Source organism: Delphinapterus leucas, chromosome 14, assembly GCF_059928025.1.
Source record: "Delphinapterus leucas isolate spDelLeu-1000000601 "Yukka" chromosome 14, BTC_Dleu_Yukka2, whole genome shotgun sequence".
NCBI lineage: Eukaryota > Metazoa > Chordata > Mammalia > Artiodactyla > Monodontidae > Delphinapterus > Delphinapterus leucas.
This window is the reverse complement of record NC_143142.1, coordinates 65,904,750-65,928,481: the sequence shown is the minus strand read 5'-3', so window position 1 is coordinate 65,928,481 and position 23,732 is coordinate 65,904,750. Positions and strand designations below refer to the sequence as shown.

The 23,732-nt window shown below is 41.6% G+C and overlaps 2 protein-coding genes, 1 long non-coding RNA gene and 2 other non-coding genes across 17 annotated transcripts in view; 2 read left to right on the top strand and 3 right to left on the bottom strand.

Annotated features, from left to right (window-relative positions):
- MYO5B (myosin VB) overlaps window positions 1–9,941 on the top strand; it is a 387,835-nt gene extending 377,894 nt beyond the window's left edge. For 6 of the 9 annotated variants that reach the window (XM_089895170.1, XM_089895171.1, XM_089895169.1 and 3 more), the window contains 4 exons: window positions 229–514; window positions 1,104–1,278; window positions 2,667–2,747; window positions 7,866–8,537. In XM_089895170.1, coding sequence (XP_089751296.1) covers window positions 229–514; window positions 1,104–1,278; window positions 2,667–2,747; window positions 7,866–8,018 — 695 coding nt within the window. In that variant the 3' untranslated portion in view covers window positions 8,019–8,537. Of the gene's footprint in view, window positions 1–228; window positions 515–1,103; window positions 1,279–2,666; window positions 2,748–7,623; window positions 7,797–7,865; window positions 8,538–9,446 lie in introns of those variants that run through there. The other 3 variants (XR_016387637.1, XR_016387636.1, XM_089895168.1) reach the window with 3 other exon arrangements.
- Window positions 1,272–23,682, bottom strand: LOC111180265 (uncharacterized). Of its 2 annotated transcripts, none has more exons than XR_002646169.3 (5): window positions 22,748–23,682; window positions 22,213–22,415; window positions 20,154–20,198; window positions 16,848–16,913; window positions 1,272–1,963 (listed from the first exon to the last, which is right to left on the bottom strand). It is a non-coding gene; the product is annotated as an uncharacterized LOC111180265 (long non-coding RNA). The 2 variants fall into 2 exon arrangements; XR_016387638.1 differs by lacking the exon at window positions 1,272–1,963 and adding an exon at window positions 7,866–15,109.
- LOC115803017 (small Cajal body-specific RNA 18) lies at window positions 21,614–21,695 on the bottom strand. Its single transcript, XR_004023608.1, has one exon.
- LOC115803020 (small Cajal body-specific RNA 17) lies at window positions 21,773–21,913 on the bottom strand. Its single transcript, XR_004023610.1, has one exon.
- The window catches only part of ACAA2 (acetyl-CoA acyltransferase 2), a 43,547-nt gene continuing 42,289 nt past the window's right edge, over window positions 22,475–23,732 (top strand). For 3 of the 4 annotated variants that reach the window (XM_089895176.1, XM_089895174.1, XM_089895175.1), the window contains exon 1: window positions 22,475–22,595. In XM_089895176.1, coding sequence (XP_089751302.1) covers window positions 22,580–22,595 — 16 coding nt within the window. In that variant the 5' untranslated portion in view covers window positions 22,475–22,579. The remainder of the gene's footprint in view (window positions 22,596–23,732) is intronic. The other variant, XM_022584504.3, reaches the window with a different exon arrangement.

Sequence of the window (23,732 nt, the reverse complement as noted above, 5' to 3'; positions counted from 1 at the left end):
TAAATTTACGCGAAAATGTGGTCCACAGGTTTAGTCCAAGATTTCTATGTGGAAGTCCTATTCTGTGTAGAAATCAACAGGTTAGAAATTCCATGCCAAATGCATGTCGACCTTGTTCACCTCTGGGTGGGATCACTGCCAAAGCCCTGAGTACTGTGTGATCTCAGTGACCCGAAAACAGATCTTCCTTGGGAACACGCAGCTTCTCTAATCATGCTTCTCTTTCAGTGTCTGCCATGTTGGAGAACGAGAGCATTCAGGGTCTGTCTGGGGTGAAGCCCACGGGCTACCGGAAGCGCACCTCCAGCCTGGCGGATGGAGATAAATCCTACTGCCTGGAAGCCATCATCCGCCAGATGAATTCCTTCCACACAGTCATGTGCGACCAGGGCCTGGACCCCGAGATCATCCTGCAGGTGTTCAAACAGCTCTTCTACATGATCAACGCGGTGACTCTCAACAACCTGCTTCTGAGGAAGGACGTCTGCTCCTGGAGCACAGGCATGCAGCTCAGGTACGAGAGGCGCCTTGGCCTGGCACACACCAGCCCCAGTCGGGCACGGGACACTTGTCTGTGAGACTGAAATCCAAATGCAACTGATTGTCCTTGTCACAGTCAGTATGTGACTCAGATCCATCACCTTTTTATTGGTTGGTGAAATTCATCACACACTGAGATGGTGACCCGGTAAACAAATTAGTTCAGAGCTTAAACACATTTACATACTTTAATATAAAGATTGTAAACATGAGGTGGATAGGTCAGAGAGAAAAATTAATGACTTAAGAGGCATGAAAGTACAAACATGTTTGCGAATGTTAAATGTTAAGTTTTAATTCAATATAGTTAATGCCTTTTTTTCTCATTAACTTAGTACAGACACTTTAGGTACTTCATCTTGGCTTGATTTTAAGCACCCACTCTTTCACAAGAAGTTATTGAGCGCCAGGTACTTCTCACGCTTTTGCCCATGTGGGACAATTAAGATGAGGAGAATGATAGCACTAATGGCAGCTGGCCTGCAAAATAAACACAAGAGGTGACCTCTTCCCAGTGAAGTAGGAGGCCAGGTTTAACAGAGCTCACTTTTCCTGTGTCTAAGGTACAATATAAGTCAGCTGGAGGAGTGGCTTCGGGGAAGAAACCTGCACCAGAGGCAAGTTGTTGAGACCATGGAACCTCTGATCCAAGCAGCCCAGCTCCTGCAGTTAAAGAAGAAAAGCCCCGAAGATGCAGAGGCCATCTGTTCCCTGTGCACCGCCCTCAGCACCCAGCAGGTGTGGTCACTGTCAGCCGAGGGCCTCAGAGCAAGCCCAGCTTCCATTTCAAGTCTGTTCCTGCCGGTGGTTGTTTCTTAGTGTGGCACTCCTGGCCCTTTCTGCTCCCAATGATACAGTCCTGAAGGTCCAGAGGATGGGATGTTCCTGGATGAACCAAAGGCTACTTCGGTCTATGAAACAAGATGCCACGGTTTCCCAGTAACTCTGTGGTGTCTCTTGCTTACGTAGAAAGATAAGGTAGTCAACCCACAAAACGTCAAGCTTAGGCGCACACTCTTTTAAACGCTTACAGTGAATTCCGGAATGTCTCTCACCTAGGAACTTAAGCATCCAGCATTTGGCATTAAATTGTTTTCTTTACAGCTATGATTCCATTATGGTCCTGTTTTCACTTAGCATCCGTTTACATTATTTTAAATAAAGTCAGTGAGAATCTAGCTAGAGGCATTTAAATGTTCCTTTCCTTTTCCCCTCAAAATTGTATTTGTACTAGGACTCGGTTGCAGAGATATTACCAGTCTGTAAAAAGATAAATCTTGTCCACACACAGGTGACCTTGCCCTCCGTCATGAATGTGCCTATTTAGAAATGGGCCCGCCACAGGGTGGTAGTGCAAAATGAGACCAGCATGAGGAAATCAGATTTTCCAGATTAAATCATGCACCTTCTCCCTGCCCAGCACCTAAAGAACAGCAAAATCCAAACTCAGCATTGCAAAGTGAACATACATTTCCTTACCTCCTCCACTAACTACTAAGAGATGAGATCCCAAACTCTTAGGAAAACGGCTTCCTTCTACAAGTGTACTGAAAGTTTTGAAACTTTTTAAAATGTTGCTTTCACAAGTTTACTCCTAGACTGCAACTGGCTTTGCTCTGCCCCTGGGCTGGCTACTTCCCCCAGACAGTTGGTAGCAGACAGAGGATTAGCTTCCACTTAGACAGGAGTAAAATCTGTTCCTTCGTAAGTGATTTTGGGGGTGGGGGGAGGTAGGAAGGCTTTGTTAAGACCTTTGTCATATAAGGTAAGATACCCAGGACTCTTTAAATGAAACCTTTAAGTTACTCGTGGATAAGAGGCTGAGTGCTTCAGGCAGCAGGTTCCTAAAATCCTCATTACTTTATAAGCCACGGAGCGTAGAGGGCAGGGTGGGCAGGTATACGGGAGAGAGGAATGGGGTAAGAGAGCTCAGATCTTCCAGGCAGAGCTTCCGGACTCTAGTTTACTAAATGTAGACCCCTAAACATCAGGCCCGCTGTATCTAAACTGTGGATCTTGCCTAAAGAGAAGTGTCCTCCCGTGCCAATGTCATATGTTCTTTAAAATTCAAAAGTTGTCTTATGTTCACTTAGCTCTGTGCTAAACTTTTGTTTTTATTCCAACAGATTGTCAAAATTTTGAACCTTTATACTCCCCTGAATGAATTTGAAGAACGGGTAACAGTGGCCTTTATACGAACAATCCAGGTGAGTTTTAAAATACTAATCAATTTTATAAAGTCCTAGTGTAAAACAAATAAAAGAATTGGTAGTTTAGATTTTAACCTTGCTTCTCTTTATTAATGAAATAACGTTACATTCTAGAAGACCTTACATTTTTAGGTGTTCTCTTTAGGTAAATATGAGCCACACCACCCATGATAACTTATCACATACGCACAGAAGACTGAACTTCAATCATCTCTGCCTCTCAGATCTTAGACATTGTCTAAGTAGTTCATTTGCCACTAGCATGTTACTAAACTATAGCACAAAATGAAATTAACAAAGTAAGTGGAATATCACCCCTACCCACAAATGGAACTAAGAAATACTCTTTTCAGAAAACAACTTGAGCTCTTAAATCTTGACTCTTAAGGCTTACAATATTTGCCCTTAGGAATATGCTTGAAAGAAAACATTTCAGGGAAATGATTATTTAAATCTGTCTTAAGAGTATGGGAATTTTTACATAAAGATGAGCTGCCTGGGCTTCCCTGGTGTCACAGTGGTTGAGAATCTGCCTGCTAATGCAGGGGACATGGGTTCGAGCCCTGGTCTGGGAAGATCCCACATGCCGCGGAGCAACTAGGCCCGTGAGCCACAACTACTGAGCCTACGCGTCTGGAGCCTGTGCTCCGCAACAAGAGAGGCCACAATAGTGAGAGGCCCGCGTGCCGCGATGAAGAGTGGCCCCCGCTTGCCACAATTAGAGAAAGCCCTCGCACAGAAACGAAGACCCAGCAGAGCCAAAAATAAATAAATAAATAAATAAGAAGACCCCAAGATCACTCTTTCAAAAAGAAAAAAAGATGAGCTGCCTAAGCTGAGCCCTAGGTGATCTGGGCTGAGTGCCTAACCTTTGCGGGCGCTGTAGCGGACAGCATGTAAATGATGAGTCACATCAAGATTACTCAAAAAACGAGGAGCATTTCTCCCATTAGTATATGTGGGTAACATTTTGAGGAGACCTAATACTTTCTCAAACTTTTAAACAACCTCTTTAGCCTGTGAAGTAATTGTCAATATGAAACAACGATAAAATGAAATGGGGAAAAGTAATCAGAGGAAGAGGCAGGAAAAGAATAAATTAACTTGAGCGTCATGTATAAGTAGAGAATAGAGGCTGAAGATCAAGGGAGGGTGTTCTCTTAAAGGCAGTGGGGGAAACGCAGTGGTTTATTAAAGATTGGGGTCACAGAGAAGCAGGCAGAGCCACCAACACAGATACTGTATAGTCAGCTGCTGAAAAGTCTGATGACAGAAGCCATTGAGTTCTCTGACCCGCTGCTGTCTTTATGGAGAGTTGAGAATTTACACAAAGCAAAGTGCAGATTTAGAAAGTCTTTTCTGTCTTTAAATATCTGAAACACACATTAGAGGGAGAGCTGTAACTGCTTATAAATTGGCACTGTTTACAGAAGAGTTCAGGCCAAAGGTCAAAGAATATGAGCCAAGTCAGACTTGGGTTTGAATTAAGGAAGTAGGAAAAAGACAATGGAAGTTGGTCAGATATTCTCTGGAGACATGTACAGTCAGATTCTGAGTCTTCCTTAGCAGTCAATTCCCATGTCCAGCAATTCTTTCAAAAGATGGTTTTTTGGTTTGGTTTTTCTTTCTAGAGTTTTATGTTCTGTTTCTCCCTAGACAGTGCTCAGAGGAAAGGCTCGGACAATCCATGCCATCCTCCTGTACTTGAACCTTATGTAGGATAAATACAAGTTGCTTATTAAAGCAAACCATTTACTTGGGTGGTGAGGACAGAATATGCTGACCTATAAGAATGTAAATTTAAGGGGATTGTTAAACACACCAAAGGATTCCCACCAGCAATGCATGAGGTATATACATACACAGGAATATCAGTCTTGTATTTTTGTATGTTGAACCACCCTTGCATTCTGGGGATAACTCCAAATTGGTCATGTATATGTTTGTTAAGTCTAACTGGTTTATAGTGGTGTTCTTTGGCCTCTGTTTGCTGTTGATCTTCCATATGGTTGTTCTATCCATTATTGAAAATGGGGTATTGAAGTGTCCAACTATTATTATAGAACTGTTTCTCCCTTTAATTCTGTCCATTCTTGTTTCATGTATTTTGAGCTCTGTTGCTAGGTGCATGTATATTTGTAACTCTTATATATTCTGGATAGACTGAGCCTTTTACAGATATATAATGTCCTCCTTTGTCTTTTGTAAACTTTTTTTATTTAAAGTATATTTTGTATGACAATAATATAGCCATTTCAGCTCTTTTCTGATTACTTGGAATGTCTTTTATCAAACTTTTACTTTCAAACTTTTTGTGTGTCTAAACTGTCTCTTGTAGATAGCATGTAGATGGATCATGTTTTTTCAGTCCATTCTGCCAATCTCTGCCTTTCAATTGCCTTTAAATTTACATTTAAAGTATTACTGATAAAGGATTTACTTCTGCCATTTAGCTACTTGTTTCCTGGATGTCTTAATATGTTTTGTGTTTTTCAATTCTTCCATCACTGCCTTTTTGTGTGTTTATTTCTTGTAGCGAGTGTATCATTTTGATTCCCTACTTTCCTTTTCTGTATATTTTTTAGTTATTTTCTTAGTGGTTACTGTGGTGATCACTATTCACATCTTCAACTTATAACGACCTAGTTTAAATAATACCAACTTAGTTTCAGTAGTACACAAAGACCCTGCTGCTATACGTCCCCACCCCTCTGCCTTTATATTGTTATTGTCACAGATCACATCTGTTATACATGCGTACCCATTAACAGAGATTTATAATTATTTTCTGCATTTGTATAAATCATACAAGAAAAGGTGCTACAAACCAAAAGTATAATGCTGGCTTTTACATTTACCTATGTTGTTAGCTTTACCAGTGTTCTTTATTTCTTCTTATGGCTTGATTTCTTACAGCTTTGAGCTACTGTCTAATGTCCTTTCATTTCAGCCTAAGGACTTTCTTTAGTTACTGGTAACCAGATCCTTCTGCTTTTGTTTATCTGGAAATGACTTAGTTGTCCCTCAGTACCTGTGGGGGATTGGTTCTAGAACCTCCATGGGTACCAAAACCTGTGGATGCTCAAGTCATTTACATAAAATGACATAGTATTTGCATGTAAACTATGCACATCCTCTGTACACTTTAAATCATCTCTAGATTACTTACAGTACCTAATACAATGTAAATGCTATGTAAATAGTTGGCAGCATGTATCAAATCCAAGTTTTACTTTTGGGAACTTTCTGCAATTTTTTAAAAATTAATTTATTTATTTATTATTTTTGCTGTGTTGGGTCTTCATTTCTGTGCGAGGGCTTTCTCTAGTTGTGGTGAGCAGGGGCCACTCTTCATCGCGGTGTGCGGGCCTCTCACTGTCGCGGCCTCTCATTGCAGAGCACGAGCTCCAGATGCACAGGCTCAGTAGTTGTGGCTCACGGGCCTAGTTGCTCCGCGGCATGTGGGATCTTCCCAGACCAGGGCTTGAACCCGTGTACCCTGCATTGGCAGGCAGATTCTCAACCACTGTGCCACCAGGGAAGCCCTGCAATTTTTAAAAATATTTTTGATCCATGGTTGGTTGAATCTACAAATGCAGAACCCATGGATACAGAGGGCTGACTGTAATTCTTCAATGTTGAAAGATAGTTTTGCCAGATATAGAATTCTTGGTTGACAGAAGAAATTTCAGGACTTCAAATATATCACCCCTGCCTTCTGGCTTCCATGGTTTCTGATAAGAAACCCACTTTTATTGAGGATACCTTGTTATGTGATAAGTCACTTCTCTCTTGCTGCTCTCAGGATTCTTTCTTTGTCATTGGGGTTTGAAATTTTGACTATAATGTGTCTCAGTGTGAATCTCTTTGAGCTTTTTCTGCTTGGAGTTTGTTGAGCTTCTTGGAGATATATAGAGAGAGAAATATATCTTTCATCAGATTTGGGAATCCAGCCACTATTTCTTCCAGTAGTTTGCTGTCCCTTTCTTTCTGGGACTCTTATGATGTATATGTTGGTACACTTTATGCTGTCCCACAGGTCCCTCAGGCTCTGTTCACTTTTATTCACCCTTTTTTCTGTCCACTTCTCAAACTGAAGAATTTCAATTGCTTTATCTTCAGTTTCACTGGTCATTTCTTCTGCCTGCTCAAGTCTGCTGTTAGACCCCTTTAGTGAACTAAATGAAAATTTTCATTTTAGTTATTATACTTTTCCTATATCTGGCTCCAAATAAAGGGAAAAGGAGATGGGCCCTATCCCTTTAAATCTTGCAATTGATGCTGCTGGAGGGAGCCACTGCATCCCAAGAGAGCCAAAATCAAGGCAGGCATCTGTGCCAGTCCTTCAGGGAACTGCCAGACCAACCAAAGTGCACAACCCCAGATTTTTGAAAGACAAGATCTCACTGCCTACCCTGGCACCAGCCAGCTGCTCCAGGGCTGTGGGTTACTATCCCTGCAGCTGCAGTGGGGCTGGAGAATGGGGGATGGTAGCTGATGCACACTGACCTCTTAGCAAAGATGAGCAGGCTCTCCCTTCATCAGGCACTCTCCTGGTTGTTGTAAGTGTCCAACCAGGTTACAGGGTTACAAGATAGTTGATGCCAGTTGCTTTTTTCTAGCTCAGTGGTTGCTTCAGTGGAGGGACTGACCCCTAGAGGTTCCTGCTCTGTCATTTTGTGTGATGTCAGTCTCCCCATTCCTTTTTACAGATGAGGAAACTGAGGCAGAGAGAGGTTCAGGAACTCACCCAGGGTGGTGCCAGGATTAGAGCTCAGGTTATCTGCCTCCAGAGCCCATGGCCTTAACCACTTCACCATACTGCCTCGCCATATGATTTGCACCTGAACTATATTTTTCTGTTCTCCCTTAGATGGAAAATTTTTAAAGAATGCTAGAATTGGGAGAGGAGTTAAAGTCATATGATCTCCAACAAGCCTAAACCAGATCTTCGCTCCTTGCTAAATACCTCAGGGAGAGGGAGACCACATTCTCCTGAAGTCCTACCCAGTTATCGTAACAGAAATATTCCTGTGATTCATTTTTGTGAGTTCACCAAAACTGGCTATTTTTAGGCATAGGAAATATTTTACGTCATCTTATTCTTCCCCACAGGCACAACTGCAAGAGCGGAATGACCCTCAGCACCTGCTCTTAGACTTCAAGCACATGTTTCCCGTTTTGTTCCCGTTTAATCCATCTTCTCTGACCATGGACTCAATCCACATTCCAGCGTGTCTCAACCTGGAGTTCCTCAGTGAAGTCTGAAAATGCATGTGCCAGAGCTCGATTGCCAGTGAGAGCAAGAAGGAAGTATACAGTCCAGTAAAGTGAATTTAAGGATCTGTTAAATCTATAAAAGTAGATCAAATCAGAGGTTGAGAACCTGTGCAGAGTGGACTATACAGAATAAGACACATCTGTTATTTTATTTTGTACCTACTGCTCAGAATAAAAACACTTGAAATATGGAAGATTTTTTTAAAGTATGATTTCGGTCTAAACAAATATACATCATGATCTACAGCCACCAAGCAGTCCCCATGGGCCATATAAAAGATGCCAGTCTATAAAATGGAAACTGCCTAGTTTTCATCTTTGCACATAGCTGGAGAATGCCCAAAGTAAAATGATATTAAACATATGTAAGTCACATAAACTGCCTTCAGAGGACTTTTAACAAATAATGGTACTAATAACCATGACACTGTCATATAGTGAGTGACATTTCCCCCCGTCAACAAACCGTAGGTGTGGATGGGTTTATGGGGAGATGTTTTGAGGACAAATATATAGACCTGGGCCTTCTGAGAAGTTTCCCAAAGATATTTTTTAATGCCTGGTGATGCAGAGACAATGGTGTAATTGACCTCCAGACTAAACAGTTCGATTATTGGTTTCTGAAATAAAATTAGAAGACTCAGTCCCTAACGTACTCAAACCCACTTGTGTAGTCATGAATTTACGGAAGAATTACGCTAAAAATGCTGCAGTCCCAAACGAAAAATGGGAGCAAACAGAAAGATATTCTTTACGTTTCCGATGCTAATCCATGCACTTCCTGAGTCAACAAAACTTTCACAAAAATCTGTGTAAGCTAAATGTTAGAAAAGAATAACAAGTCTTATTTACAGATTAAAAACCAAACAAGTCAGTATAAAAGCCTTTAATCCCTTATTGCCATTATACCTCCAAAAAGAACATTACATAATGCGCTAGTAATTCCAGATAACTAAAAGAGTAAGGAAAACAAACTTCATCTTGAGGATCAGACTATTTGAAAAGCCTTTTTTAAAAATCAGTTCAGGTATTATTAAATTATTATCCAAAACTTTTGGGTGTTTGTGGGTGTGTGTGTTCTTTTTAAAGGGAGAGAAGCTTATGTCAAATTTACCTTTTCAGGTTATTTTCAACACTTTTCAAATTGACCACAAAAAACTGTAAATATCTCTGCTTTGAAATAAGGATTTAAAGAACTTTCAATGATAATATTACAATGAATTTTACAATGAATTGTAAAGAATAAAGAATATTCAATGGGTTTATGGGGAGATTTAAAGAATATTCAATGATAATATTACAATGAATTTATTTGTTTACTTTTATAATTTTTTGTCTCTTCTAAAGCAAGCATTCAATTAGAAAATCCTACATGTTGTTTACAGTCTTCTACTATTTTTTTCATATTTCTGGTAGATAACAGTATGCTGCTCCCATGACAGGAACAGATGGTGTTTGCAAATCATAGAAGAGCCTCTATGTTGCATCAAGAAGAAAAAATTTCTCCACAGAGTACAAGTAGAGCCCCCAAACACCAGCACCTTCTCTTACTCAGCCTCTCAGCTTAAAAGGCTCTTGGAAACACAACACACTCCGAGCCCTAAACAATCCTGTGTGCAGAGCTCTCCTGGCCCGCTGGGCAGGACAAGGCACGGCCCCTGGGCGAAGACCGCTGCCCAGCACGTCCCAACCCGAATCGTCGGCATGATCCCCTCGACCTCCACGTTGCACATCCCGGCTTCTCTTAGGTGTCCACGCAGAGCTGTGCCTTTCCCTTCCTTCCCAGCTAGAGTTACATGATATGACATCCCTGACCACACCCTTCAACAACCCACATGCTGACTAGCTTTGGAAGGCCAGTCTAAACCAGTTGAGTCTGTGGCTGCCTCTTTTTAAAGTTGTTTATTATGTGTAACTTGCTTTTTACTGCACTTTAGTTTCAAACTTGGCTTCGTGTAAGGCCTGTTCTTAATCTTCGAGAACCAAAAATGCCTTGTTAGAGTGCTAAGGAGTGTAAAAAGCAGTGATTCCATAAATGCAACGGCTTCCTGTCCTACGTGCTGTCTTACACCCTCATTCTCTCCATCCCTCTGGGTTACTCCCTCTGCTGTCACTGGTTAATCACTGGGTGCCAAGGACTCACTGAATAAAAGCTTGGCACGTAGAATAAATGGGGTGGCGGAACCTTGTGAATAGTCCTCTACTTAGCCTAAGAAATGCAGGTTTAGTTCTCCTCTTCCGAAGGTAAAGGTATTTCACTGGAGCTGTACTTGATCTATATATACTTTAAAAACAAGTACTCTTTTATAGACACCAGGAATAAAGGAATACAGTAATCAGTTAATGTTTAGATCTGCCCTATTTAATGTAACACTTGGAGACTGGAAGAAGCATCTTTAATATGTTAGCATTTTTCTTCTTTGCATTTTTTTAAAGTCAGTTCAATTCATTTTCCAACTTCATGAAATCAATAATGACTTAATTTAAATAACAATTCAACATAAAGTTTTGAATTCTAAACCAAATATCTGTCTTTATATTTTAATATTTTAAATTTAGTTAACACTTTTCTCACTATGTGCCTTTAGCAGTTACTAAGGTAACTGACATCAATTCTCTGAAATAAGTGTTTCTGTGGGAAGAATTTTCATGTTCAACATAACGTCCTGGTGGTGTTTTGATCTGTCTTTTGAAACATGAGAAGCATTTTAAAGATTACTTAAGAATCAAATACTTAGATTAAACAATCTGTATTTTAAGTATTATATGGGACCTATCTGTCTACCTAGAGTAATGTGTGTTCGTTGCTGAGGCTGACAAGCATATCACCTACATGCATATCACCTACATTCTCCCTGTGCCATCACAGCTGCAGTTAGACTTACAGTACCCAGCCAGCAGATCAGACCCAAAGGAAAACAGACTTTTCCCCCCTTTTTATGAAGCATATCAATACGACTTTCTTCCCTTTCCTGTACTAAATTTTAAAGCTTTTGTGAAAACAAAACAAAACAGACAAAACGAGGAACTTGGAAAACTTAAAAAAAATTAACACTGCTACCATCAGTTCATCAAATATTTACTTAGAGCTTCACTTAATGCATTAAGATTATAGTAACAAATACATTAGAATCCATTTCTTTTACATACAGTAAATTTGTTTTCATTCATTCTAAGGCACCAAGGGCATCCTAACTGAAGCACTTGTATAATGCCAAATGACTAAACAGTTACTAAAATATGACAGCATGGGGCAGGACACTGTAGATTTTCCTCATAGTATATTTCTCTGCAGTTTCTCAAATTATTTGCTGCATGACCCAAATAGCCATAATTCACTTTTTGTACACATCGGTACCATAGAGAATTGGGGAGTGTAGAAAATTAGAGGTTGATGCCAATGCCGTAGGACTTTTTCTTATTATAAAGGTCACTAGATACTCAAGATGGTTTTTCCTAAAAAAATTTCTAATTTTAATAAAGGGGGTCAATCAAAAATGAATTTAAACTACTTTCTAAAGTGATACAGTATCAGAATAATCCAGATTTGACTATAACATTTTGCTCCCAACTGATGTTTGGATGAAGGACTTCTTCACTGAAGGGGATCCCATCATATTCATGGGTGAATCTCACAATGGAGAAGAAATACTACTAATAAAAATATTTTTCCACTTTGACCAAATCTGTAAACTACACCTTTGTTTATAAAAATTGCTTGTATTAGTTACTGTAATATTCAGCTGTGAATAAAAATTTGTGGAAATAAATACTTTTGAAAAAAGTGGTGTGACAAATCTAAATGAAATTTAAAACTCTGTAACTACACATTGGCTGAAAAGTTAATTTTTAATGCTTAAGAAACTATTCAGGGGCCTATATTCAAAGATGCTTCATGATCATTTAAACCAGGGTTTGGCAAACTACAGCCTGCAAATTGGGGTAGAGAGAGACTTTCCCTATAAAATAAGACTGACTGAGCTACACAATTCAAACAAGGCAGTTTTGGTGTAGTGGATCAATGGAATAGGACAGACAGCCCAGAGATAGACTCATATGTATAACTCTGTAAATGGTAGAGGTGGCATTACAAATCAGTGGGGAAGATATTTACAAGATCTGTATGGAGGATCTTATAAGTGAAAAACATTAACATTTAAAAATTGGAGAAATATATTCCACAGATAAGAAGACTCCATACCACAAAAATGTCAGTTGTCCCCAAGTTGGTCTGCAGATTAAAATCCATCTCAGTACAGTTTTTTTTGGTGAAAATTGACAAGCTAATTCTAAAATTTATATGGAAGAGCAGAGGCCCAAGGATAAGGAAGAGGCTCCTCAAGACGAAGCGGGAAAGCTTTCCCTAATACGTACCAGGACTTACTATAAAACTTTAGTAATTCAGATGAGTGAAACTGGCACAGAGATAGAAAATTTGACCATTGGAGCAGAACAGAGAGCCTAGAAGCTGAATATTTGTATGGAAACGTTGGTAGACTGTTTATTACCTAGAGGAGCACACACAAAAATCACCTGGAAATCTTTTTAAGAATTCACATAACCAACCTCACCCAAATGTACAGGATAAGACATCTCCAGGGAAGGTGCCCTTAAACACCCATCATTAGGGAACCCTATTGAAATATTTCATGATACAGAAATGTGTTCACAACATACTGATCAGCTGAAAAGTTACCTCTGGAACCCAACTTCCAACTTAAGGATGGACAAACTTCTGGGTGGCTGGTGGAAGAATAACCTCTCTTCAGGAAAGCCTCCACCTCATTCCCAGAGAGGTGAGCGCCTATCTTCAGGACCTCAACAGGAAAACTGTGTGCCAAGAGCCAAATTTCAGACAGCATACACTTAATGTAGTAACAGTAGAGAAAGAACAAAGAAGCCGACATCTGGGTCCTGGTCTGACACTTAGAGGTACGTCTGGGTGGTGGCAGAAGCTGGCCTGGTGCTCCCAGCTAGGCCCCGGTGATCTCCTTCTGCACACAATCTTACAGAACCACATCAGACAAGCTCACTCTGACTAATGAAGGGAGACAACACAAGACTACGTCACAGTTTTGTCTAAACACAAACACAAGATCTCTGCAAACCACACGATACCAAACACCCCTCTCCTGGCTAATGGGTGACTGCAGCTTCTTCACCAGTTGCAGCTTTAGTCTAGCTCTAATCTTCCCTCCTTCTAGATAGGATCATGCTGAAATAGCTAATCAAAGACTTGACCCTACTTCTGAACAGCACCCAATCCAGAGTGAACCTCTGCATCTCTGGACTCCCCAAATCAGCTAACCAAAGCCCAACGTCCAACACCCTCTCACTGAGCTGCCCCTCACTTCCCTAAGGTATGCCCGTGATGTGCAGACTTCCTGTTGCAACAGCGTTAAACCCAGCCTGTTCACAGACAGGTGTTTGCCAGGAGGCGTTTGGCTGAAGGGCATCAACACAGTGTTGTCCCCTTCCACCAAAATTAGCATTTTGCAGGGTAAACTTAGAACCAAGGAGGTACTGTTACTGAACCAAACTTGGGTCTGCTCGCCTGCACACAGTAAAGCCAATCTACCAACACGGGGCCGTGGAGAAGGAAAGTGCAGTGTACTGCAGGGCTAAGCAAGGAGTATGGGTGGCTAATGCTCAAAAAACCTGAACTCCAGATGGATTTCAGGGAAAGGCTTTGAAAGACAGGGTGAGGCAGAGGGTCTCAGGGTACCTGATCCGCTCCTAGACATTCTTCTGACTGGTTGGTGGTGAGGTAGTCAGGAGTCAACATCACCAACCTTCTGGTTCCAGCTGGTCTGGGGTCTATGTGCTTGTGGGCAGCACGAAGTCAACTTCTCCCACCTGGTGGCAGTTTCAGTATCTGCAGAACAGCTCAAAGGACTTGGCTCAGAATATTATCTATAGCCCTTGAGGAGGAACTAAAGGTCCTTGACTTTGTTTAATGGCTAAACTGTTATTATTTTTGTCTTGACTGTTTTCTTTTGTTTCTGCATTTTCTCATTCTCTGATTAAGTTTGCTCTTTGGAACTCAGGGAAGGCCTAGGCGGTTGAAGTTTTTCTACCAACAAGAGGCAGGTGGAGGATGTGGGGGGGGGGTAGGGGGTGGGCCTGTCCAGGGAAGGACCAATAGGGGCCTGCATGGTTACACCTCAGGTTATACAGGTTATGGCAGGTACCTTGGTGATACTGCCAGTTTGGTTGCAGACCACTGCAATAAAGTGAATATCACAATAAAGTGAGTAACATGAATTTGTTGGTTTCCCAGTGCATATAAAAGTTATGTTTCCACTATACTGAAGTATGCAATAGCATTATGTCTAAAAAACACTGTACATATCTTAATCTAAAAATACGTTATTGCTTAAAAATGCTGACCATCATCTGAACCTTCAAGTCTTAATCCTTTTGCTGGTGGAGGGTCTTGCCTGGATGTTGATGGCTACTGACTGATCAGCGTGGTAGCTGCTGAACGTTGGGTGGCTGCAGCAATTCTGATTGACATCTATACACTAATATGTATAAAATAGAGAACTAATAAGAATGTGCTGTATAAAAATAAATAAATAAATAAAATTAAAGGAAAAAAAAGTCAGCAATGAAGTTGCCACATCTATTGACTCTTCCTTTCATGAACGATTTCTCGTAGCATGCAATGATGTTTGATAGCATTTTACCCACAGTAGGACATCTTTCAAAATTAGAGTTAATCTTCTCAAATCACTATGTATGGCAGCTATAGCCTTACAAAATGTATATCTTAAACAATAAGACTTGAAAGTCAAAATGACTCCCTGATCCATGGGCTGCACAATGGATGCTGTGTTAGCAGGCATGAAAACAACATAAATCTCATTGTACCTCTCCATCAGAGCTCTTGGGTGACCAGGTGCTTTGTCAATGAGCAGTCATATTTTGAAAGCAATCTTTTCTTCTGAGCAGGAGATCTCAACAATGGGCTTAAAATATTCAGAAAACCATGTGGTAAACAGATGTGCTGTAATCCAGGCTTGTTGTTCCATTTATAGAGCACAGGGAAAGTAGATTTAGCATAATTCTTAAGGATCCTAAGATTTTCAGAAAGGTAAGTGAGGGTTGGCTTCAACTTCAAGTCACCAGCTCCATTAGCCCCTAACAAGATAGTCAGCCTGTCGTTCGAAGCTTTGAAGTCAGGCATTGACTTCTCCTCTCTGGCTATGAAAGTCCTAGATGGCATCCTCTTCCAATAGACAGCTGTTTTGTCTGCACTGAAAATTTGTGTTTTAGTCTAACCACCCTCATTAATTATCTTAGCTAGATTCTGGATAACTTGCTGCAGCTACTACATCAGTACTTGCTGCTTCACCTGGCACTTTGATGTTACAGAGACAGCTTCTTTCCTTAAACCTCATGGACCAACCTCTGCTAGCTTCAAACTTTTCTTCTGCTGCTTCCTCACCTCTCTCAGCCTTCCCAGAACTGAAGAGAGTTAGGGCCTTGCTCTGGACCAGGGTTTGGCTTAAGGGAATGTTGTGACGGGCTTGATCTTCTATCCAGACCATGAAAACTTCTGTATCAGCGATAGGCTGTTTTGCTTTCTTATTATTGTGTGTTCACTGGAGTACCACTTTCAATTTCCTTCAAGAACTTTTCCTTTTCATTCACAACTTCACTAAATGTTTGCAAAAGGCCTAGCTTTCAGCCTATCTAGGCTTTCCACATGCTTTCCTCACTAAGTTTCATCATTTCTAGCTTTTGATATAATGTGAGAGATGTGTGACTCTTCCTTTCACTTGAGCACTTAAAAGGCCACTGCAGGGTTATGAGTTGGCCTAATTTCAATACTGTTGTGTCTCAGGGAATAGGGAGACCTGAGGACAGGGAAAGGACAGGGAAACAGCCAGCCAGTGGAGCAGTCAGAACACACACAACATAATCGATTAAGTTTGCCATCTTATATGGGCGCGGTTTGTGGCACCCCAAAACAATTACAGTAGTACCAGCAAAGATCACTGATCACAGATCACCATAACAAATAAAATAATTGTGAAAAAATTTGAAATATTGTAAGAATTGCCAAAATGTGACACAGAGACACAAAGTGAGCAAATGCTGTTGGAAAAATAGCACCAGTAGACTTGCTCCAAGCAGGGCTGCCACATACTCAATGAAAAACAAACCAAACCAAAACAAAACAAAAGGTAATAAAGTGAAGCAGAATAAAATGAGGTATGCCTGTATTACTAAATGAAATTCTAAGGCTTGGTAAGGATATAGACACTACAGATAACCTTCAAACAGGTAGAGGAACAAAGACAAATACACTGGACCCTTGAATGGGGGGTAGGAGAACCCACCCTCCATACAGTCAAAAGTCTCTATATAATTTATAGACAGCCCTCCATATGGGAGGTTCCAACCAACCTCTGCTCACGCAGTACAGTAGTATTTATTACTGAAAAAATTCTGCGTATAAATGAACCCGTGCAGCTCAAACTCATGCTGTTCAAGGGTCAACTGTATATGTCCTTCACTTAGGTCTGTGACAACATCTTAAGCTATTTGGAACACACCTAGACCTGGGGTAAACTTAAAATAAGTTCGGTAAATCAGTGTCTGTATTATTTTCTGTCTACATTTCATTTCTGATGTTCTTGTTTGGCAACTCGAACTTTCTGTAGAGTAGGTATTTGTTATAAGGACAAAACTACATCCAAGGTAATAACTTCTTCTTAATTAACAAAATTTGAAGTTATCACCAAAGCAGTTAGATTAACAATGAGCACATACATAGCTTGCCCAACTACTCAAGATTAGCAAACTCACCTGTCTCATTTATTCAAAGTCAAGGCCCTCTGTATCCTTGGGCTCTGTGTCCATGGATGCAATCAACTGCAAATCAAAAATATTTGAAAAAAATTTTTTTCCAGAAAGTTCCAAAAGCAAAACTTGAATTTTCCATGCACCAGCAACTATTTACATAGAATTTACATTGTATAAGGTATTATAACTAATCCAGAGATTGCTTAAAGGAGAATGTGTGTAGGTTATATCCAAATACCATGTCATTTTAGATAAGGGACTTGATTTTGGTATCCTCCTGTAACCATTCCCTAAGATACAGAGAGAAAACTCTACACATTTGTTAACATTGTCCTAGCCCCTACCAACTCCACCAATTTTCCCAGTTTCTGTTACTGAAACTTCTAAAGCCATTGCTGCATAAGCTACCATTAATTTTGAGTATTATAGGAAGTTTAAGCACAGGAAAATTATCCACAAAATGTAGAAGATAGGGCTGAGGCTGGTTATTTCTGAAATCCTAATGAAATCTTAACATTAGAATTTACAGATTTACAATAGATTCATTGATTTCCAGTCTTAACGCTGATCTACTCCTCTTTTTCTTTTTTCAAAAAAATAATTACAGAAAGAAATGATAACAGGGCATTTCTAAAAATACTGAGAGCTAAATGTCTTAGAACATTTACATCTCACGAGGGCCCATGTCTAGATTTTAAGAATTATAAAATAACTAATTTTGATATAGATATTTAGTGTTATACAATATATACTTGGTTATATATGGTTAAACATGAAAAGAACTAATTATAATTTATTTCCGGTAATTTTGCATCTTTATTGAAAGATACTTTTCCTCCCAATTTCTATTTTGAAAAGTTAAATAACTACTGAAGAGTTGTCAAAATAGAGCAATGAACAACCGTATACTCTACCTTTAGGTTCCCTATTTGGTAATACTTTGCCGCATCTGCTATCTCTCTTTCTCTGCCAGTGTATTTGTATGCATTTTTTGAGTTATTTGGTAATTAGTTGCAGCATCATGACTCTTCACCTCTAAATATTTCAGTGCGTACCTCCTAAGAACAAAGGACAATCTCTGCCATATCTACAATATAATTAACATAATCAGGAAAAGTAATGTCAATGCTACCGTCTCATGCAATTTATAGAAAGTTCCCCCAACTGTCCCAATTCTGATCTTTAGAGTTGTTGTTTTTAAATCCAGTTTCCAATTAAAGATCCTATGTTACATTCAAATGTCACATATCTCCTCTAATCTAATACTATTCCTGGCCTGTTTTGTTTTTCACAACATTGACATTTTTTTAAGAGTTCAGGTCAGTTATTTTGCAGAATGTCCCTCAATCTGGATTTGTCTGATTGTTTCCTTATGATTAGATTCAAGTCAGACTTTTTTTGGAGAAATCCTACATAAGTGAGGTTGTGTCCTCAGTGTATCCAGAGGGTGCATGATGTCAGTTTGTCCCATTACTGGTAATGTTAAGCTTGGTCACTTGGTCATGGTAATACAAGATTTCTCTAGTGTATGGATAACTTTTCCTCTTCATGGTAATTTGAGATTATGTAAATATCTTTACATAGATTTACATGTTTTTAATATATGGAAAACTTTTACCCAATGGTTTTCAAAATCCATCCATTTTCATGACATTTTTAATTACAAAAAACTTAGGAAATTTGGAAAGACTTGCTGCTGGTGATCTGTAAGGTATTGAGTGGGAAACCGTGATACTTAGAGTGATGGTATCTTAACTTTTCTTAATAAATATATGGGGGGCAAATTGAATAGAACCTGACTTTTTCTCTTATTGAAGAACGCTAATACCCTTATCAATAGTTCTACAGACCAGATGCAATTACTCTGCATTTGGACTATTAGAAAGTTTTAATGGAAAAACCCATAACTTTTAAAGATCTGTTTATTTCCTCTGCCACTGTATCTCACAGATTATTCACTGCACATGCTTTCTGATTTTTATTTTCTTCATTGCAAAACACACATTTGACTGGCTTAAGTTTACTGAGTGTCAGCTTGAGATAAAATGTGTTGGTTTTGGCTCACCTAATGAATTCCATTTCGGTTTCAATTTTATTATGTTACTAGCTTTCAAACATAAATCAAGTTCTAATGCTCTAATGGTACCAGCTCTGTACCATCCTTGGAAGAATTAAGAAAATAATCATTCAAATCATTTTCTGTAGGAGCCGTGGCTGAGAAAGGCTGAGCATCTAGTAGTGACACGTTGCCTCATTTCTCCACCTACCTGAAACCACACTTAACCTCACACCCCTAGATCCTTCCCCTGCCAAAAAAGCAAATAAACCTTCTAATCCAAGCCACCATATGCAAGTATGTTACTTTTACCAAGGTTTCAACTACTTTATTTCTTCCACCGAGGAAGATTAACTTAACATTCACCTCCTTTCCTGTTTTCTATAACATATACCTTAGTTAATGATACCTGTCTCTTTTTCTACCTCCGCTTCTACGTTCCACATGCCATAAGCCCTGGACAAACAACATGGGCCTTGGGCTTCTGAGAATCAAGAGTTCAAACCTATAATTCAGCAAAATCTAGATTTGAGGCCTTGGCAAATTCTTTGGTTTCTCTGGGTCTAAGCTTCCTCATTTATAAAATGAGAAAGAAAAAACTCTTACCTATTTCATGGGGTTGCAGAATGTTCCTTAATTTGGGTTTGTCTGTTATATGAATTGTATGTTATTCAGTTTTATATAACAATTATCATATTGCCTGAGTATATGAATTATAAACAGCATACGTAAGTGCCTGGTGCATGGTGGGCACACAGTGCTCACAGATGGTAGCTTTTATCTTTCTATGCTCTTTGCTCATCATCCAGAATACGAAGGTGAAAAAAAATCATCAGGTATGTGGGAAGCTTTGATTTATTCAAAGTCCAAATTCCACTGACTATATACACTTCTTGTGAAAAAGGAGCATACATATTTTTTAAAGTCAATAGCCTCAGAATTCATGTATTGAATTGACGACTGTCAATTTCCTGGATTTGCTCAAATCAAAGCAACAGAAGAAAGAAAAGGAATAAACCTGATGGTCAAATCACAATAGATGGTGAGTAAAAGGGAACAGTGGATAACTGGGAGATCAAATGGGAAATGAAGGAATTTTCTGTAATGATGGACATGTTCTAAATTATACTTTGAAAGCTGAGAGTAGTCTGGGTTAAAAGAGTATATGCACTTGTGAAACTCATCCAATTTAAGATTTGTACATTTGACCCCATGGAGATTTTGCCTTAAAAGAATTGTAAACAAATACTGACCTCCTCACATGAGTCATAGTATTTCTGGGTGAAGTGTACTAAGATCTGCATTAAAAAAAAAAAAAAAAAAAAGATGGTTTGATGGAAGAACAGATGGAGGGACGTGATACAGCAAATATGGCAAAATGTTAACAACTGTAGAATACAGGTGGTGAATATATGGGTGTTCACTGTAGAAGTCTTTCCACTTTCCTGTATGTTCAAAAGTTTTCATAATAAAAACTTTGGACTATAAAACAAACAAATAGGGACTTCCCTGGTGATGCAGTGGTTAAGAATCCGCCTGCCAATGCAGACTACATGGGTTCGAACCCTGGTCCGGGAAGATCCCACATGCTGCGAAGCAACTAAGCCCATGCACCACAACTACTGAGCCTGTGCTCTAGAGCCCGCAAGCCACAACTACTGAGCCCGTGAACCACAACTACTGAGCCCGCACGCCACAACTACTGAAGCCCACGCTCCTAGAGCCCATGCTCCGCAACAAGAGAAGCCACCACAGTGAGAAGCCCACGCACCGCGACGAAGCATAGCCCCTGCTCGCCGCAACTAGAGAAAGCCTGCGCGCAGCAACGAAGACCCAACGCAGACAAAAATAAATTAATAAAATTAAACAAACACAATGTGAGAGGGCCACAAAGGCATTTGAAAAGCAGGATTCTAGGGCAGGCATTGCCTGACAGCTCACAGAACACCTCAGTGCCTCCTACCACCCCTTCCCAACTGTGTGGTCCCAGCGCAGGTTGGAAAAGAATTTCCAGGCACAAGGCAGAATGTGAGGAAGATAGAGTTTATTAAAGAGAAGGGTCGCTGCAAGAACAGCTGGCCGACTTCCTGGAAGCCAGGGAAAGCCGACCCTGAGCGTGGGTTCCCTCTCTGGTTTGTTTGTTTGTTTGTTTTAACATGTTTATTGGAGTATAACTGCTTTGCAATGGTGTGTTAGTTTCTGCTTTATAACAAAGTGAATCAGTTATACATATACATATATCCCCATATCCCCTCCCTCTTGCGTCTCCGTCCCTCCCACCCTCCCTATCCCACCCCTCTAGGTGGTCACAAAGCAGCGAGCTGATCCGAGCCAGCAATCCCACTACTGGGCATATACCCTGCTTGTCTGTTTTTATAGCCAGAGAACAAAGGGACTTCTGAGTCACCCGCTGATTGGGTAGGATCTGCATGTTTCCAGTGGGATGAATACCTTTCTGTATATGGTATGGAAAAGGAGCAAGGCATGCTGCTTGGGGAAGCTCAGAGATGTTGCAATGGTTGCTGCATGACAGTCATTAAGGGTCTGGTAACTCTCTGTTCCGACGATGTTGGCCCTTTTAGTTTATCTTGTTCATTGTCCTTGGAGCACACCACACCGACCACGCGAATCAAGCCCGAGGCAGCCTGGCCAGCCTCCGAGCCCTGGCGCTGGGGATCTGCCCCTTCTCTGCCCGGGTCGCCTCCTGCTCGCCCGGTCTCAGTCCGTTCTCAGCACACACTCATCACCTGGTTCCCAGAACTCAGATTGCGCAGTGGTCACGTCATCATCGACCAGGGCTCACAGTTACAGCGGCAGAGGCATCCCTAACCTCCCTCATCCGTAGCCTAACCGGCTCACCCTAATCTCCCAGCCCCCGGTTCCCTGGCCCCATTTCGCCTGACAAGTTTTCATAATCCTCTCAGGCTCCGCCAGCGGCGCCGCCAGCCATGCGGCCCGATCATATAAGGAAAATACAGCGGCTTCATCCGGAGCTGCATCGTGGACCCGGGGGCGCCCCTGACCTACGCCACTCGCTACACTCCACGCCTGCCAACCTCCCTGGGCCTGTCCCCCTCGCCTGCCCCGCAGTCTAGGCCTCTGCCCCTGGTCTGCGCAGCCGCTCTCCCCAGCCTGCGGGAGTCGCTCAGCCAATCCCCTCCCGCCGTCTTCCGAGCCTCCCCCACTCGACTTCCGGTCCGCAGGCAGCGCCCGGCCGCACCCCACCTCCTTCAAAGCAGTTCCACACTTTCGGCTGCCTGGTCACACGTTTAAGAAAATTCAGGAGTGGGGGTGAAGAGGCACGTTAATTACCTGTTGGGGGTAGCGGGGCGTAGATAGGATGGACAGGGTAGAGTCAAATCATTCTCTTGACAAGACAAGAGAGACAAAGTCTTTAAAAACAGCGATATGAGGAAAAAAATCCGCTTGCGAGGAACGTTCTCTTGTCCAAGGCCGGTCTCCCCGGGAGGTTTTGGTACCCTTGGTTCCCACGGGGTGGCGCAGAGGGCCGCGTCCTGCCAAAAGAGAGAGAGAGAGAGAGCCCTGGCCGAGCGGCGCGAAGTAGGTAAAAAGGCGCGGCCGGGGCCACGCTGGCGCCGCCCCGCGCGCTTAAAGTCCGGGTGCACGGGGCGGTACGTCAGCGTCGCCGAGGAGGACCCCTGCGCTGCCGCCCGCCGCCATGGCCCTGCTCCGAGGTGACCCCTACAGCCTCGCCTCTCTCGCCCCTGGTTGGTGGGGGGTGGGGAAGGGCCCGGTCCCGGCGGGGAGTCGAGGCCTCCTAGGCAGTAAAGGGGACTTGATAAAACCCCAACCCGAAAGCACTGTTTGGGTTTAGGAGAAAACATACTTGTCAGGCACTAGCGACAGTGATCTCCCGGCAACTTCCAGCTGAGAGTTGAGACCACGGTTTGCTTACTTCTGACCTTGAAGGTCATTTGCCTTCGCGCGGTAGTGACCCACCTAGTTCGAGGTTAGCTATTTGGAAGACTGGGGCGGCGCCATAAGCACGAGGCGGCCTGGGGCGGAGGGGTGCCTTTCCCAGGAGCCCGGCGGCCTCGGACTTGGTCGGAGGGTGGGCGGGGCTTGGGGGAAAGGAAGGAATGTTGTCTTGCAGTCGGCAGGGGATTTCCGTTCCCCCCCGCAGTGCTTGTTGGCGATCTGTTGGAGAACTTTCCTTAATCCCTTTCCCTTCTATCGAGTGAGTCCAGAAGAGTGCAGTCATTGAGTACATAAATTCTACAGTTATTAACTTAAAAAAAATATGTAAACTCCCTTTTCATAACAAATGGTCGCAGTCAGTGGAATAAGGATGAAAGCTCATCCTTACTTTATGTGTCCTTTGAAGAACCTTCAGATGGAACACTTTATATATCAAGGCCCCGGGCAGAAAAACACTTGGCGGGAACTGAGAACCATTATTCTGGTGGTCCAGGGCCCTGGGGGCTCTGTGAAGGAGGTGGGGTTTTATTCTAAATTCAAAAGAAGGCAATCTCCTACCTTAAAGTAGAATAACAGGATCTGATATCCAATCTGCCCCCATTTCCTCAGGGCTATGAGGCTGCCCATGTAGCAAGGAGGAGAATTTAAGAATCTATTGCAAAGGCCCAGGCAACATCAGATGATGGTTTTGACTCAAGTGGGGGGCAGTGGAGTTGGGGAAAAGGGGGAGGAATGATTTGAGATAGATTTGGAGTTGGAATTCACAGAACTTGGTGATAGGTTGGATGTGGCAGGTCAATGAGAAGGAAATGTCAAGAATGACCAGGTTTCTGGTTTGAGGAATTGTGTTCATGGTGATACTCCTTATGGAGTGAGGAAAACTGGGGAAGGGA